Source organism: Prionailurus bengalensis, chromosome B3 (genome assembly GCF_016509475.1).
Source record: "Prionailurus bengalensis isolate Pbe53 chromosome B3, Fcat_Pben_1.1_paternal_pri, whole genome shotgun sequence".
NCBI lineage: Eukaryota > Metazoa > Chordata > Mammalia > Carnivora > Felidae > Prionailurus > Prionailurus bengalensis.
Window position 1 is genome coordinate 119,204,869 of NC_057355.1, and position 18,638 is coordinate 119,223,506.

Sequence of the window (18,638 nt, forward strand, 5' to 3'; positions counted from 1 at the left end):
ATATACTCCAACTCAGCTCTTTCATTTATAGAATTTCTTTGCAAATAAATTTATAAGCGCCTTTCAATGTCAGTATCTATACCCAGATGTATTAGCAAATAAATACATGTAAGAATCTTGAACACAGTTCTAATAATGAAAAGTTTCAAGTAAAGTTTAGCAGCAACCATCACCAGAGCACTTTTACTTTCCTTTAATGACCTTGGATCTCAGCTAATTATGGAGCTCTGTGGGCTCAGGGTCACACCAAGAGTGTGAACTACTTGAATAAAAGGAGTAAAAGCAGGCTAGTTTGACACTTCCAAGTGCTGTAACAGCAGGTACATGTTAGAAATGTAGTGGAGGGGCACCGGGGTGGCTCAGTTGGCTAAGTGTCTGACTTCAGCTCAGGTCATGATCTCACTGCTCATGGGTTCGAGCCCTGCATCTTGGGATCTCTGTCTCCCTCTCTCTCCGCCCCTCCCCGCACTCATGCTTGTGCACACGCTCGCTCTCTCGCTCTCAAAATAAATAAATAAAACATTTGAAAAAAAAAATGCAGTGGAAATTGCTTGGCCAACTGAGGCTAGTCATGATGAAATCCACACTGTTGGGACTCACTGTGTCCTTGACAGCCATGAAGCAATGACAGATCCAGCGCCGAGTGGTGCCGTCACGACATATGTAAGAGAAGGCTCTATCAAAGTTCCTATCCGGAGCACAGAAAGAAACTTTTTCTATTGTCTGGTCAACTATGAGGTCCTAGAAAAAGGGAAGCACAGAGGAACAGAGGACTTATCAAGTTATTCAAGCTTCTCAGAATAAACACAGGATGTTCACTTCACAATAGAGTCTCCACAACAAATGAATTGAGACTATGAAATAGCTAGATCTGAGGCCAGCAGCCTGAATACTAAGAATTTGAGTTAGGAGAAATCCCAAGAGGCACTCTGCCCAGATGCCTCTCTCACTTCATCTTCTGTTCTAAAACATATGCTTGCTGCTTTTAGTTTTCTCATGGTATGGTCCATGCTCAATTTGATAATATATGTAAATCACTATATCTCATTTGATTCCCATATAACTTATATTAACTTAGTGATCATTTAATTTTAACTATGACTTTTTTATATACTTGCTGAATGGCACTGTATACACACAGTATAAACATCACACAGAATGTTTTTTAAAATCTTGAGGCTCTGAGATTCTTCTATGTGATATTCCCAGTCTAGAATCCCTAGATGCTGAGGTGGGGCTATAAGAGCTAAAACATAAAATCAAACAAAATAGTTTTTATAAAGCATCACCATAATGGCTCATTATGATTTTATTTTGCATAACGTGCTTACTATGAATTTCCTCTTTAGCAAAATGATTCTTCTTTTGGATTGTCTGTCATTTTTCTTATTGATATGTAGGAGTTCTTTATATATTCTAAATATGAGCCCTTTATAGACTATATGCACTGCAAAATTTCTTTTCCATTCCTGATGAGTCCAAGGGTGAAAAGCCACCAATTACTATTATCACTAAAGGTGGAAAAAGAACCAATTTAATACCAGTGCTACAAGTAGCCAGCAGGGGGCAAAATCACTTTCTAACTGGTATAAAACAATTAAAAAGATAGCCTCCATGTATAACACATTTCATCCAAAACATTAAAAAAAATACATAAGTTCTTAACAATAAGTTTAAATGATCATTGTTTTCAATAATAATGTACATTTAAGAGTACCACTTCTTGGGACGCCTGGGTGGCCCAGTCGGTTAAGTGTCCTACTTTGGCTCACATATTCCTTTTATGGCAAGCATATAAGAGCAGGGCAGAGGACTACAAAACAAATTTTAAGAGGGCAGTACATTTAAGCTTTTAAAGCTTTAAAAGATGTGTAGAGGGGCGCCTGGGTGGCGCAGTCAGTTGAGTGTCCAACTTCGGCTCGGGTCATCATCTCGCAGTTCGTGAGTCTGAGCCCCGAGCTGGGCTCTGTGCTGACAGCTCAGAGCCTGGAGCCTGCTTGCAATTCTGTGTCTCCCTCTCTCTGCCCCTCCCCCGCTTATACTCTGTCTCTCAAAAATAAACATACATTAAAAAAAGGGTACCACTTCTCTTGAAATTAAAAAAAAAAAAAGCCTTAGATGGAAGGTCAAAAGAACTCATGCAGCTGTATTAAGTCACTTAAAATGTATCAGACAAGTTACCCATCAAAATTGCTCTTTACCTGCAGACTCCCCCCCCCCCCCTTCAATAATACGTGTTTTTTTTTTAGAAAAATTGCCTTCATGTTAAAATTTCTCCAGGCTTTAGGTCTCTTAGGAAATTTTAATTAATGATTAAATGTGCTTATATAACACTTTTATGGTCTCTAAGGTCAGAGTTTATGTCTCTCTCTTTTCTTAATATAATTTATCATCAAAGTGGTTTCCATACAACACCCAGAGCTCATCCCAACAACTGCCCTCCACAATGCGCATCACCCACCTGCCCCTCTCTATGTCTTTATTCTTTATGCATGTAGGATCATTTTCTTTCAAATGATAAATGCCACTTATGATTTGAGATATTATGTAGATTCTAAGTAAATGTTAACCAAATAAGCCATTTACTAGTCCTTAAGATTTCACTTAAATTGGGTGTTTGGTATGGCAGGTTAATCATTTCAAATATCACTTTCTAAGAATATAGTTCCCTTTATTAAGGAACAAGAAGAAACTTCAGGTGTGGTCTTTTTTTTTTTTTTTAATTTGGTAAAAGGTCCATCATCTTTTACACCAAATCTGTGGGGCTAAACATTTTCTTAAAATGTGTAAGAACGAAATCTTAACATTAAGTTCAAATGCTTACTACATAAACATGCTGTCATGTAGAGCAAAATACTGAGAGAATTGTGTTTTTTATAAGGTAAATGAGTAACTAATTTCGTTTCCTGAACACTAGTATCTCAGAAGACTGTACTTTGGACAAAGTGGAAGGATAGAGTGAGTGCAGCAGCTTAATGGCATTATATCTGATCATTAGGGATAAAATTCAAAAAACATGAGCAGTAACACATTAAAGCATATAAAATGTTTACCTTAGTTTTTTCATCCACAACTCTGAGTCCATCTGCTGATACCCACAGGACTGCCTTAACTGCTTTCTTTCCAGTCTTTTAAGAGAAACCAAAAAGGAAGGGGGGAGACACACAGATATATAATGTTTAAAAAAAAAAGTCATCTTCAATAGAAAACACTGACTTCTGCCTTCCAAAAGTCACAAGTACAGATGGAGTCCGAGTTCAGGAGGGGTGCCCAAAGCCAGATACTCAAACCAAACTGCAGAAACATTCAGGAAAAAAACAAGCCAAAGCCATTATTGTAGAAACACAAGGCAAAACAATAAGATAAAATTAAGTAAGGGGGAAGGGACAGGTGGACTCAAAACCATGATATCACATTCCATAAAGGGCAAAGAATTCATAAGTAGATTCTTCACCCCTTTAAAAAATCAACCAAGAAAACCAAGAGTCAGGTAAATATTAATACATAAGGAGTTACACCACAAGTATCTTCTACAAACGTATTTACAGTAAAAAGCAATATACATAGATCTAAATTGAGATGCTGACCTATCCTCTGACTCCAATGTGTACAGCAGAACCCTTGGTCATCTGAAATTTTCATGTTAAATACCCAAGAAGTCTTCATTATTTCTATACTAATCTTTAAAGACCATTATTTCTTCTCTCAGGATTAACACAGAACTGGTTTAGTTTTTAATTTGACATTAAATGCATGGAGACATTTTGGGGACATAGGAGGATTTAAAAAATTAAAAAAAATACTATTATTATTACATGAATTCTTTTTACTGGCTGAGAAAAGACTTCTTTTGGCACACAAGAATCATGTGAGAACAAGCTGATGTAGGATTTCTCTTGTGATGGAATGAAAATGAGACATTGGGACTTTGTAATAGTAATTTAACAGCTTCCTGTCTTTTCAAATGCTCCAAGGATACAAGCAAAATAAAACGAACACAAAATAAACGCTGAGAATAGGTGTTAGAACATCGTTAAAAAGTATAAATTAAAAGGAAACTGGTAGTAAAAAGTTGCAGCAGCCTCTAGAAGGGACAGAAGAGGATAAAGAAATGTCTACCATTCTCCTCTGTATGTGCCCAAGCCCAGAGCTCCTCCATATGGAAGGCATGGCCTTATTTAAATGAACTGTGTGCTTTACTCTGGGCTCATCATCTCCACTATCACCACACATCTGATAAGAGCCTAGCACATGCCAGGCAGCAGAAACACTTAAAAGTTTACAGCCCACTGAAAGGTGATGATTAAACAAAAGATAAATAATATAGTAGGAAGTGTTATAGTAGAGCTGAAAAATGTATAATGATGTCAGCAAGGAGGCATGGTCAAATCTATTTGTGGAATCAAGGAAGGTTATTCAAAGGAGAAGATCAAACTAGGTTCTGAAATAATTTCTCTAGATGCACAAGGTAGGGGTAAGGAGTCAGGGAAGTGACAGAGGTTGTGGACATGGCAGGCAAAAGAAACAGCAGCACAGGATATGGAAGGAAACAACATGGGCAAGTCTGTGCTCTTTAAAAGCTTGAAAGTGGGATGGGTAAGCGAGGAGCAGTGGAAGATAAAGCATAGGAAAGGCCTAGCCATGGAGAGCCTTGTACACTTACTTAAGAATTCTATCTTAATTACATAGGCAATTAGGAGCTACTGACTGAATTTTTAAATGCATTTAAAAAATATCACTGTGGCAGCAGTATAGATGGGTTGGAAAGAGACTGAAAAGGAGGCTGAAAGACTACAACATGATTCCAGATGGCAGAAAATGAGGGTTAAGCTCTTTTCATTGAGATTGGGATACAGATGAGAAAGTTTTAAATGGAAAATATAAGAGAGAAATAGGAAGATCCCTCTCAGGTTCCTGACTTGGGTAATTAGGTAAAGACGGTACCACAAACTAAGAGAAAAGAAGAGATGCAAAAACAAGTTTGAGAGGGGAAGAACAGGATTTCAGTTTTAGACAAGCAAAGTTTGGGATGCCTATGCAATATCCAGGTAGAGATAAACAACAGGTTATTGGATATTTAGGTCTGAATCTCAGTAGAGAATTCTAAGATGGAATTTTAGTTTGGGAAATATCAATCATGGGAGTAAAAAGAGGGCCAAGACCTGGAGAGAATATCAATAATTAAATAATTGGGAGAAAATGAGTCTCTGAAGCATCAGAAAAAGAATAGCCAAAGGGACAGAAGAATGGACAGACTAGGGTTATTGAAACTAAGTGAGAAGGGTTTCAAGAAACAGTAGGTGGTCCAAAATGTCAAGTGTTGCAAAGTGATTAAGCAAGAAAAGATGTGAAAAGTGTCCACTGGATTTAGCAATGAAGAAGATGTGGTAGAGTGATAGAGTTGTAATGGTTAATTTTGTGTGTCAAATTGGCTATGCTATGATCACACAGTTTTTTGGTCAAACAGTAGTCTAGATGTTGCTTTGAAGATATTTTGTAGATGTGATTAATATTTACAAGCAACTGACTTTGGATAAAGGAGATTACCCTTGATAATACGGGTAGGACTCATCTAATCAGTTGAATACCTTAAGGGTTAAAAACAGGCTTCCCTGAGAAGAGATTTTGCCTCAAGTCTCTAATACAGAAATTCTGCCTGAGAGTCCAGCCTGCTGGCTGGCCCTATACATTTCAGACTTGCCTGCCCCAATTCTTAAGCCCCTCCCTCTCTATATATGTAGAGATATAGATATCTAAAGATATACATATACATATACATATATGTGTGTATACATGCACACAGAAAGAGAAAACAGACGGTGGTTCTGTTTTTCTGGAGGTCTTGACTAATACAGAAGTGGAAGTCAGACTAGGTTGGGTTGAGAAGTAAATGAAAGGCAAGAAGAATCTGTAAATATTAAATACTCTCTTCAAAAAACCTTTCCTAAGCTTTTGTACAGCAAAGGAAACCATGCACAAAATGAAAAGGCAACCTACTGAATGGGAGAAGATATTTACAAATTATATATCCAATAAGGGGTTAATATTCAAAATACTCAACACCAAAAAACCCTAAATAATCTGATTAAAAATGAGCAGAGGACCTGAATGGGCACTTTTCCAAAGAAGACATACAGATAGTCAACAGATGCATACACAGATGTTCAACATCACTATAGTAGCAAGGAAATACAAATCAAAACTACAATGAGATATCACTTCAGACCTGTCAGAATGGCTAGAATAAAAAAGACAAAAAAATAACAAGTGCTGGCGAGGATGTGGAGAAAAGGAAACCCTCATGTACTGTTGCGGGAATGTAAACTGATTAAGCCATTGAAAAAATTAAATAGAAATACCATATGATCCAGTAATTCCACTACTGGGTATTTACCCAAAGAAAATGAAAACACTAATTTGTAAAGATATATGCACCCATGTATTTATTGCAGCATTATTTACATCAGCCAAGATATGGAAGCAACCCCAGCGTCCATCGATAGATGAATGGATAAAGAAGGGTAAAGCACACACACAATGGAATATAAAAAAGAACGAGATCCTATCATTTGTGACAACATGGATGGACCTAGAGGGTATTATGCTAAGTGAAATAAGTCAGATAGAGAAAGACAAATATCATATGATTTCACTTGTAGGTAGAATCTAAAAAACAAACAAAACCCCCAGCAGAAACAGATCCATAAGTACAGAGAACACACTGATGAGAGAGGGGAAGGGGGGAGGAATGGACTATATAGGTCAATGGGAGTGGGATATACAGGCTTCCAGTTATGGAATGAATCAGTCATAATGACAAATATAGTCAATGGTACTGTAATAGCATTGTAGTGACAGATGGAAGCTACACTTGGGGTGAGCATAGCGTAATGTATAGACTTGTTGCACCTCTATGTTGTACACCTGAAACTAATGTAACATTGTGTGTCCACTATACTTCAATAAAACACAATTTAAAAGTTGACAAAAAAGATAAAAAATAGGTGCTGGGACCCAGTATCCACATAGTAGCAGGTGCCTTTACAGAAGAGGTCTGAGTGGGGCTCGGACAGTCACCCTAAGCTTTTGCACCATGGATTTGCTCCATGAGGGCAGGGATTTTTTCCATCTTTATGATTTACTGTTGTAACCTCAGAGCTTAGAACAATGCCTGACACAGTACAGGAGTTTAAGAAATATCTGCTGGGAGTGCCTGGGTGGCTCAGCTGGTTAAGTGTCCAACTTTGGCTTAGGTCGTGATCTCACGGTTTGTTGGTTTGAGCCCCACATTGGCTCTGTGCTGGCAGCTCAGAGCCTGGAGCCTGCTTTGGATTCTATGTCTCCCCCTCTCTCTGCCCCACTCCCGCTCACACTCTGTCTCTCTCAAAAATAAACATTAGGAAAAAAAAAAAAAAAGAAATATCTGCTGAAGGAATAAAGTTGCTAAATATCTACTAAAGGGAATAAGGGAAAGTTGATCAGTAACACAGAAGACTGACAAATGACAGTGAAAATCCTGTGTAAGAAATTTAAATTTGCAGCTTTATCAGTCCACTGATTGTTCAACTGTAGTCTGCAGTGTTCAGCATCTGAGTCAACAGATAGGACTACTTCCAGGTTGGGAGACTGAAAGCAGAAAAAAAATCAAAGGTCATTATTTAAGTAATCTCTACACCTAACGTGGGGCTCAGACTCATGATCCCGAGAACAAGAGTTGCATGTTCCTCTGACTGAGCCAGCCAGGTGCCCCTCAAAGGTCATTTTAGAATGGGATTGTTCCTCATTTAGTCTCCTTACCATATGTAGCAAAATATAACATTTTCTTGGCCCAATTACACTGTTATGAAAACATCTCTGCTTTTTGAGGTATGCCTATATAATAAATTTTATGGAATTGTACTAATATATCACTGAGGCACTGTATTTATCATATTCCATGGCCTTTGATCTTCTAAATAGGGGAAGAAAACATAGTATGAGTTCTTCTTGTATTTGTTCCCACATTTGGGTGCCGATTCTTGGATACATATAGTTACTTCAATCAGATGTTGAGATATTAACACTCAAAGACACCTGTAGTTGAATTTAAGTCCAGACTTCATCATACATATTCTATGGTAGCAATGCTCCTGTAGTATTTGTGCATTTTATAGTCTTCCATTCTGATAATATAAACTAAGATCGCCAAGCACTTTTCAGAAAATGATGAAAGTCATAGAAGATCAAAGTTTTTGCTTTTATGTGCCCTAAAAATGTCTATTCAAGCCAATATCCTAGGAGGGAAGGTCAAAGTTAGCTAACCGAAAGACTGAAATACAAAGATAACCCAGAGCAAGTATGAAATACAGAATTTAGGTACATCTTAGTGATGCAAACACCCCTTAAAAAAAGACTACATAATACTTCATTACCATTGTTCCAAAACTATTTTTTAAATAATTTCAAAGTTATAGGTAGTTCACATTGATTAGTCACTTATGAAAAACATGGTTTTACAACAAAAAGAAAATTGCTTATTCTTCAAGGAAAGAAGATGCGTTTAATAACATGGACGGAACTTAAGTAACTTCATATTTAAACTGGTAAAATCTGAGAAGATCACACTAACCTATGAGTGAAACATGACAAATGTCAAGTATAACTGAGCTAGAAACCATGCAACTCTCTATAAGTCCAACTTAGAATTTTAAAATAGGTAGACATAAGCCAATACAGAAATTAAACAGACTCTGATATTAAGAGAAAATGATAGCAGTTAGCGGATCTATTACAAATTATTGAATTAAGAAACTTGTACTGCAAGTAAGAGAAATGCACAGGTAATGTTCAAATGAAAATATAAGCGAAGAAACAAAAGGATTGCAAAACTGACACAGAAATAGTAACTTATAGCTAAGTATACTAAAAGATCACTTTCCCCTAAATATAAAAGCTACTCACAATAAAAGGCAATTGAAATAACTAATTACAACAAAGAACTGTTATCTACCTACCTATCTCCAAAGATTGTTTGCTTGTTTTTAAAAAGTAGATATCACTTAAAGAAAGAAAAAGGATGATGATCACATATTGGTGATAGTCTTGGTAGGCATATCCTTATGGTTGCTCTTTAATTTTACATATTGGTATTATCTAGGGAAGTACTTCAGACTTCCAGTTGGAGAAATACGTTTTTAAACTGTTTGGATCAGAGATTGGCAAACTTTCTGTGAGGGACAAGATGTCAAATATTTAAAGCTTTGCAGGTTATAGAGTCTATGTCACAACTAATTAACTCTGCTACTCTAGTGGAAAAGCAGCCACAGACAATATGTAAACAAATGGGCATAGCTTTGTTCCCGTAAAGCTTTATTTATAAAAACAGTGGGCCATAGTTTGCCAACCTCTGATGTAAATCATCATAATCCCTGAAAAGTAACCACTAATTAAATCTTTTTGGAAAGACAATATTGAAATATTACACTCATTTGGAATTATATCTCTGAATTATCCTTATTCTTTTTCTTCCCTTTCTTTCCCTTCTCCCTTCCCTTCCCTTTTCTTTCTTTCTTTTCTTTCCTTTTTCCTTCCCTATCTTTCCCTTCTCCTTTCCTTCTTTCTTTTACAAATGTGCTTATATGCTATCTATTGTTTCAAAATGCAACTCAGATCTCAGTGCTGCCCAAGTCCAAAGTTCTGATTGCCAAGATCACCAATGAGATAAGAACGTGCAATTAATCAACATAAATAGAAGTGATATTTGCAGGCAAGACAAATCTGCTAGATGTATGATAGTAGATTAGAACAAAAAGGTTAAACAGCTGTTCTAATGTTTAAGCCAAAGCAAATAAATGCTGTAAAGACACACAGGAAGCATAATTTGGCATAAATGAAATGTTAAGAAGCAACTGCAGCAAACAGACCGCTTTGGGCAGGAAAGGCAGAGCAAGTCACTCTTTCTGAGCAATAGTAATTTGCCACTCTATTGTGCAACGTTCTTTCTCTACAAACCAAAATGATCTTCGAGTGTACCCAACATGTAAAGAATCACTGGTCAGTCTTTCTGTCACACCTACACACAGAGATAACCCAGTCATTACAGAGTAATGACATGCTAACAGGCAACTATAACATGGTATGCCTTGTAATAAATGAGTAAGAAGCTTTTGTTTCACAGAAAAATGGGCTTCATTTTTTTTTTAAATCTGAGAAAGACCTTAAAATGATATTTGAATTTACGAACAGAACTGTATAAGGAACAAATTTTGTCTTATAATTCCAAGATACAGTGAATATTCCCTAAAGGACAAAATGGCAAAGGGAAAGAAACACAACTTTCACCAGTATTTGAGGCTGGCATTATCTCTAATGGCTGTTTCACTAACACTACAGTAACCCTTTAATCTGGGACATTAAGTTACACTATATTTCCTGCATTATAAGTGAGAGGAGCCTTTAAAGGTAGCAAACAGCATGAAGGTTGAAACAAACAGCAAAGAAAGAGAGGCAGTTCAGCTCTTCCAGTTTGCTAAGTCACTTTTAATTGTCAGAAGGGGGGAACCTAGGGATTATTCTAATACTGTGAAGATTCCACAGGTATCTCAAATTCAACCTGTCTAAAACCAAATTCATCATGCCCCTTCTCACAATGAACAATTCCCGGATGCTTGGTCAACCATACCCAAAGCGTGGGGGATCTGTTTCCTTCTGCATATCCCTAGCTTGAATGAATGAGTGAGTAGGAGAGCATGTTTCTCTCTCATCCCAGTGGTCCTGTGAATGCTGTTCCTTCTGTCGGAAATGCCTTTCTCTTCTTAGTTTAACTGGAAGTCATTATTTTACATCTCAGCCTTAGGTGTCACCTCCTCCTAGAAGCCTTCATCACACTCTCACATTCAATCTTCCTCTCTGCTCTAGTAATACCTGTTTCTGTCACATAATTGGGAACCATTTCTTTACCTGATTCCTTCCACTACAGGTTGAACTTGAAAGCAGTGCATTTGTCATTCATTCATTTATTCATTCACTAATTCAAATATTTTGGAGCAGGTCCTATGGATCACATACTATTTTAGGCATTAAAGATTCAGCAGTGAACAAACTAAGTGAAGATTTCAGTCTTAAGAGAGCTTATGTTTTAGCGAAGAAAAGACAAATAAATAAACTGTATGGTATGGCAAATGGTGATAAGCCCTATCAGAGAAAAATAAAGCAAAGAGGAAGAACACAAAGTATGTGTATATAGAGGAAGGTGGTATTTGGAATTTAAAATGAGGTTCTCAGTGAATGCCTCACTGAGAATGGGGCTTTTGAAGAAGGAATGGAAAGAGATGAAGTGAGCCATGCATATATCTGGATGATGTGTATTCCAGAATAGAGGTTACAGCAAGTGCAAAGGTCCTGAAGCGGAAGCATAGCTAGTGGGTTCAAGGAATATCCAAGAAGCTAGGGTGGATGGAACTGAGGGAGAGTAGAAGATAGGAGAAGGGACAGTGGGAATTCATGTACCATGGCCTAGAAGGCCTAAAAGACTCTGGCTTTCATTCTGAGTAGGGCAAAAAGCTACTGGAGGATCTGGGGCAGTGGAACAACACAATGAGCCCTCTGTCTTAAAAAGATCACTCAGGCTGATATCTTGCGAACAGATGGTAAGGGGAACCACAATGAAAGCAGAAGTAGAACACCACTGCAATGACTCAGGTGAGAGGAGAAGATGGCTTGGATCAGGGCAGCAGTGCAGAGGTAATGAGACAGAAACTGTTGATGGAATAGATATAGGGTACAACAGAAAGAGAGGAGTAAAGATTAGATCCAGGATTTTTAGCCAGAGCACAGGTACAGAGTTGTTGTATAGTGAGATGGGGAAGATTAGGGGAAAGTAGTTTGGGAGGAAAAGATTAGGAATTAGGTCTGTGACACAGGAGTATGAAATGCCTCATATAAAGTGTTTGATGATGATGATGATGATGATGATGATACCTAACAGTTGCCCACTATCGCAGGCTGTTTTGTGCACTTTGCTAATATTTACTTATTTAATTTTCACAATAATCACATGAGGTTGGTATTATTATTATTATTTTTTTTATAGAGGGGAAACTGAGATACAGAATAGTTAAGAACCTTTCCCAAGGTCACAAAGCTAGTAAGTGGCTGAGCCAAGATTAAATGCAAGAACCTGACTCTTCAGAGTCTGTGCCCTAGCCCCTATGCTATATTGCTTCTATGATGGAAACACCACTGTGAAGTCAAGAGGCAATGTCAAGATAGAAATTTCAGTCATTGGCACAGAGATGGTATTTAAATCCATGACACTGGATGAGATCATCAAGGCAGAGGTGTAGGTAGAGAAGAGTCCACAGACTGGGAAGTAGGCAGCAATATGAGGGAAAACCAAGAGCAGGATCCCTGAACTCCAGATGAACTGTGTTTTATAGCAGGGGAGGAATGGACTATGAGAGATCTGCTGATAGGTCAGGTAAGGGGGTAGGTAGGACCTTTAGAATAATGATACAGAAAAAAACTTGACAAGAACAGCTTTGGTGGAGTGGTGAAGGTAAAAAGACTGATTAAATAGGTTTAACAGAGGAAGGGAGAGCAGAAACTGAAGGCACCAAGAAGCAGCATTTTTAAAATAAAGATGATTTGTTTTGATCCACTATAAGAAAGAAAAACTGATATGGAAAAGAGTGTGGGGAGCATTGCTGGAGTAATAAAGAACTGGAATAACAAGAATCTAGTGGAGGAGATGGTCTCGGCTAGGAGCTCATACAGTTCATCTCCTGAATAGGAGGGAAAACACAGCATATGAGCATGGATGTAGGTAGGTGAGTAGATGCGGTGCCAGCGCATGCTAGAATTTTCTTCTGATTGATTCTATTTTTTCAGTGACGTAAGAAGCAAGGTCATCAGCTGAAAGAGAACAGAGTAAGAAATTCTGGAGGCTTAAGGAAAAAAGAAGTGTCAAATAGTTACCTAAAAATGAGAAAGTAAGAGCTAAAAAAAAAAAAAAAAAAAAAAAAAAAAGATTCTTGCTCATCTTTATATCTAGATAGCCTAGCATACTCCCTAATGTTTTACACAGTGTGATTTGAGCTCAAGAACCACTGTGTTTTCATGAATACAAATTAAAAAAGATGACTCCAAAAGTTGATGAATTTGTTTGTAATCTAGAAGAGGTCAGTGTTTGACACATTAGTTGATCATGTTATAGGAATTAATGAAACCAAGGATAATTGGAAATCTTCTGATAACTCTTGAGATTGTCTTTTTTTTTTCCTTCAGAAATTTGTTACAATGGACTTCAAAAGGGGAAAAAAAAAACCCAAATCATAAAAGGTGCATCTAATAAAATACAAAAGAAGGTAAAATTTACATAAGGGCATGGGAATTTAAAAAACAGGAAAACAAGGAAAGAGGCAGCAGATATTCCCTCTCTCTTAAAGAAAAGGATCCAGAATGAAGGTAAGCAGTTAAGTATGATTTGTTACAGAGAAGAAAATCTGGGAAATCTAAAACAGAATGTAGATGTTGAGTACACTGACTTGAAGAGTAGTCATAAATACCACAAAATGTTTTCTCTCAACAATTAGGACTGAAAGTAATATAACCACATATTACTCTTCAACCATGCATTCTCTAAAAGACAACCATTTCTAATTATGCCATTTAACAACTGAAAAAGCAAAAGAACATGAAAAAATATATTTGGCAGGACATTAACAGGATCTGCTAAGAACAGATATAGTATTTTTGGTGATTTTTACACAGTTAGAAGTGCCCTCCCCTCTCCGAATTCAAAGTGACATAATAGCCCAAGGAGGAGTTCATAAACTCAAATATCTATGGGGAGGAGTTCATAAACTCAAATATCTACAGGGTTAAAAGCAGAAAACAAATGAGTGAAGCAGGCTGAGTGCAAGGACATTAGGGAGTTGCAGGGATTATGGCAAATAGGCAACCAAAGGGTACACTGGCTACTCAACTCAAGCCATTGCTGCCACATAGAAAGCATTGTTTTACGAGATCTTCCAATTCTTAAGATATTCTAAGTTTCATGTGAAAACTCTCATGTTTGACATTTTGGCAACTAATTCAAATTTATAAACTGTGCAAGGCATACAATGCATGTTTGTGGGAAACATTCAGGCCCTTGTGCTATCTAGCGTACTTCTGAGAGAACATCAATATGGAGTAGGTGAAAAACTCTGCACCAAGTTTCAGAAAACCTTGGTTTCAGGGTAGGCACTGCTCTTTACTACTAACTGGGTGACTTCTTTGAGCTTGGTTGTAAAATGTAGTTTCATGAACTATCCTAATTCACTGAGTGGTTGTGAACAGTAAATAAGAAATTAGGTCAAAGCATATCACAAACTATAAAGCTCTATATGAATATAAGCAAATCACTTTGAGATAATGGAAAATATACACTGGTCTCTGCTCCTGGTTCTGGGCACAAAACTTCTGCAACCCTTGTAACTTCCTAATTTCCCAAGTGATAAGAGCACTGTGAGCATCTCTTGTTCTGATATTTGGTCTGTGACTCCATCCCTGACACAGAACTCCTAAAACCCTTGTAAATTCCTAAGAGATAAGGACACTGATAAGGAGCACCTTTTGTTGGATGAGGCAGCTTTGGGTAGGCTCCTAGATAAGGGCTGATCAGCAGAAAGAACAAGCCATGATGAGAAGCTTGTTCAGCCTCACCTCAGATCCATCCTCCAGAGAAGGAAAGGGGTTAGAAATCATTAATAATTGATCACGCCTATGTGAGGAAGCCTCCATAAAACCCCAATAGTACAAGGTTCAGACAGCGTCCAGGTTGGCAAACACATCGTACTAGGAGAGTGACACACTCCATCTCCACAGAGACAGAAGCTCCCGGAACCCTCCCAGACCTCATACTGTGTAGCTCTTCTTCTGTTTCTTTTATCGTATCTTTTAATAAACTAGTAAACATAATTAAGTATATCCCTAAATTCTATGAGCTGTTCTAGCAAATTAAACCAGAGGAGGGAATTGTGGGAACCTCCAGTTTTTAGCCAAACTGGACAGAAGTTGTAGGTAACGTTGGGACTTACTACTTGTGACTGGCATTGGAAGTAGGGTAGGGGAAGTCTTGTGGGACTGAGCCCTTAAGGTGTGGGATCAGACACTATCTCCAGGTAGACAGTGTTAGAACTGAGCTAAAGTGTGGAATAACCAGCTGAGGTTGCAAAAAATTGGTTGGTGTGGGAGAAAAGAAAATCTCTACATATTTGGGGACCAGAAATGAATATTTTATGTGAGTAGTAAAGGAAATTCATAGAAGAGAGACTCACAGGAGGTAGACTGACTGGAATTTTTCTAATACAATAGCCTAAGAACATTTCATATCTCTGTATTCAATCAGTTCCTCATAAAATGGGAATATAGTTTACCTAGCTCAGAGGGTTCCTCAAATATATTAAAATTATAAAATCCTTTTCAATCAAATGTTAAGTGCCATGTAATCACTTGGGTTAATCAAGTATTTATTTGGTACGGCCAAATACACTAATGAAGCTGTATGCAGTACATCCTAAAAAGTTGAGTACATTCTTGGCTCTCCTAACAATGGTGAGCAATTTAATGTAGCTAGTTTGGAAAATGGTTCTCGGGGTTTTTTTCCTTCTTTCTAAAGACGTGTGTAAGCTTGGGGCGCCTTGGTGGTTCAGTCGGTTAAGTGTCTGACTTCGGCTCAGGTAATGACCTCGAGTCCCACATTGGACTCTCTGCTGTCCGCGCAGAGCCTGCTTCAGACCCTCTGTCTACCTCTCTGCCCCTCTCCCACACGTGCCTGTGTTCTTTCTCAAAAAAACAAAACAAAAAGACCCAAGAGGCATATAAGCTTACAATGAGCTAATAATACAGTAACAGACTCAGGTTTATCTGTTCCCTATTGCAAAAGCTTGTGGAGACACTGCTTCCATTAACTGGTGATGCAGGAATAGGGAAGTGACCCATTGGTCAGGTTCAGGAAACAACTTAGGAAAAAGAGGAAGCAATCCTTCTGGCGATGATCTATAAATCCCGATTCAGGGCTAATAATCCTTTCATCTACCTACTTTTATGCAAATGTGCTTGGTGGACACCCCTCTTCCTAACTGTTGTTTTCTTTATCTTCGACCACTAAACCATACATGACATGAAGGCTAAGAAAGTGTCAAAATTTATGAGAAACTGTACTGGATTAAAAACTCAATAGTTAATAATATTGTAGTAGCATTGTATGGTTACAGAAGATAACTACCTTTATCATAGTGTTTCAAAATGTAATTAACTATAAAATCACTATACACCTGAAACTAACATGTATATATGTGAACTATACTTTAATTAAAAAAACAAAAAACAAAAAAAAAACCCCAAAACCTACCAGGATGCCTGGGTGGCTCAGTCGGTTAGGCGTCCGACTTCAGCTAAGGTCATGATCTCACACTTTGTGGGTTCAGGCCCTGCGTCGGGCTCTGTGCTGACAGCTCAGAGCCTGGAGCCTGCATACAATTCTGTGTCTCCCTCTCTCTCTGCCCTTCCCTTGCTCATACTGTGTCTCTCTATCTCTCTCAAAGGTAAATAAGCAATAAAAAACAAAAACAAAAATAACCCCCCAAAACAAAAAACCTACCTATCATATACCGTTCGATGAGATTCTTCATTTTCAGCTTTCATTAAGTCACAAATGACCTGGCAAACTTGACAAACCAAGTCTCTTCCGCCAGGCAATTTCTTGTAGATTAGTGTGCAAGTGGGTTGAGTAATGGCAATTTGAAAGATTTAAAAGGCTCCAAATTAAAGTTTTTCATTTAAAAGCACATTTCTGCTGAGATTATGGGTAATACTTCTTCCCCATTGGTTTTTATAATTTTTTAAATGACTTACTATAACATAAAAAATTATACATTAGAATAAAATTGTCCTGCCATAAAAAGAATTCTCCCTTCAATAACAAAAGAATTCTGACAGTCACAATGGTTCACAGATGCTAGTAGGAGATTGTTTAGTATCTTTTTTTCCTTTTTAAAAAAGTTTTTATTTAAATTCCAGTTAGTTAACATATAGTATAATATTAGCTTCAGATGTACAATTTAGTGATTCCACACTTCTGTACAACACCTACTGCCCATCTGCTGAGCGTCTTTTAAGGAAATTCTGTGAGAGTAAAACTCACTAGTATGATTTAAATATCTCCAAATAAGGGGCTCCTGTGTGGCTCAGTCAGTTAAGCGTCCAACTCTTGGTTTCAGCTCAGGTCATGATCTCATGATTTGTGAGATCAAGACCCGAGCTGGACTCTGTGCTGCCAGTGCAGAGCCTGCTTAGGACTCTCTCTGCCTCTTCCCCACTCACGCTCTGCTCTCTCTCTCAAAATAAATATTAAAACAAATTAAAAATAAATAAACATCTCCAAATAAATAAAATGTTGGTTTGAACCACTGAAAAAAACTCTTTAAAGCCTTAATAAAAAAAAGTGAGTTGAGGGGTGGCTGGGTGGCTCAGTCAGGTAAGAGTCTGACTCTTGATTTTGGCTCAGATCATGATCTCATTTGTGGGTTCTAGCCCCACATCAGGTTCTGCACTGACAGTGCAGAGGCTGATTGGGTTCTCTCTCTCCTTCTCCTTATGCCCCTCATCTGCTTACACGCTCTCTCAAAATAAATAAATAAACAAAAAAATATAAAGTGAAATAAGTTTATAGGAAGCTATTTATTAGCACCTTTTAAGGTTAAATCTTTTTATTTTATTTTAAAGATTTTATTTTTCAGTAATCTATATACCCAATGCGGGGCTTTAACCCACAACCCTGAGATTAAGAGCCACACACTCAGCAACTGAGCCAACCAGGCACCCCAAGCTTCAATCTTTAAAACTTTGGTTGTAAATAATAAGAAAACAGAGTGACTGTATAGTATAGTGACTAAGAATGTGGGCTTTGGAGTCAAATTATCTGGGTCCAAAATTCTAGCCTCTACCACTTATCAGATCTGTGAATTTGGGCAGGACACCTACCTCTATAAACTTTAGTTTCCTCACTGTAAAATAGGGAGAATAATAATTTCAGGGTTATTTTAAGGATTGAGATGATTCTTAATTTTCTTTCTCATACCATATAATCATGTGGCAAAATGCAACAGTGTGACCCAGTTCAGCTACACTGTAAGTGCACCCTGACTCCATTCTATATAGCAATGAATATTGCCACTTTGGGATGATTTTGAGTTGAAAGCTACCTTTGTTCCCTAACAGCATGTTGTATAACCTTTTAACAAGTTTTTTCTATAAACCAAATCAATATTTTCTATAACCTAGCCTTCTATGCAAGGTCTATACAAGGTTATTATTATTTTTTTTATTTATTTGAGAAAGAGAGAAACCCAAGCAGGGCTCAAACCACAAACCATGAGCTCATGACCCGAGCCAAAATCAAGATGCTTAACCAACTGAGCCACCTAGGTGCCCCAAGGTTGTTTTACTAAAGTAGACATATTAAAAACTGATCACTTGGAAGCTAGTTTAAATTGTATAATAATTATGGTGATGTAAAATCGCTTTGAGAAATTCTATTTGGAAAAGAATAAATATCCACAAAAACTTCCTTAACAATTATAATGCCTATTTATATAGTTAACCCTTGAATACTG

At 37.5% G+C, this 18,638-nt stretch overlaps 1 protein-coding gene across 14 annotated transcripts in view; it reads right to left on the bottom strand.

Annotated features, from left to right (window-relative positions):
- Window positions 1-18,638, bottom strand: part of NUMB (NUMB endocytic adaptor protein) — a 203,041-nt gene that overhangs the window by 18,476 nt on the left and 165,927 nt on the right. For all 14 annotated transcript variants that reach the window (XM_043556547.1, XM_043556539.1, XM_043556544.1 and 11 more), the window contains 2 exons: window positions 3,054-3,128; window positions 601-741 (listed from right to left, as the gene is read on the bottom strand). In XM_043556547.1, coding sequence (XP_043412482.1) covers window positions 601-741; window positions 3,054-3,128 — 216 coding nt within the window. The remainder of the gene's footprint in view (window positions 1-600; window positions 742-3,053; window positions 3,129-18,638) is intronic.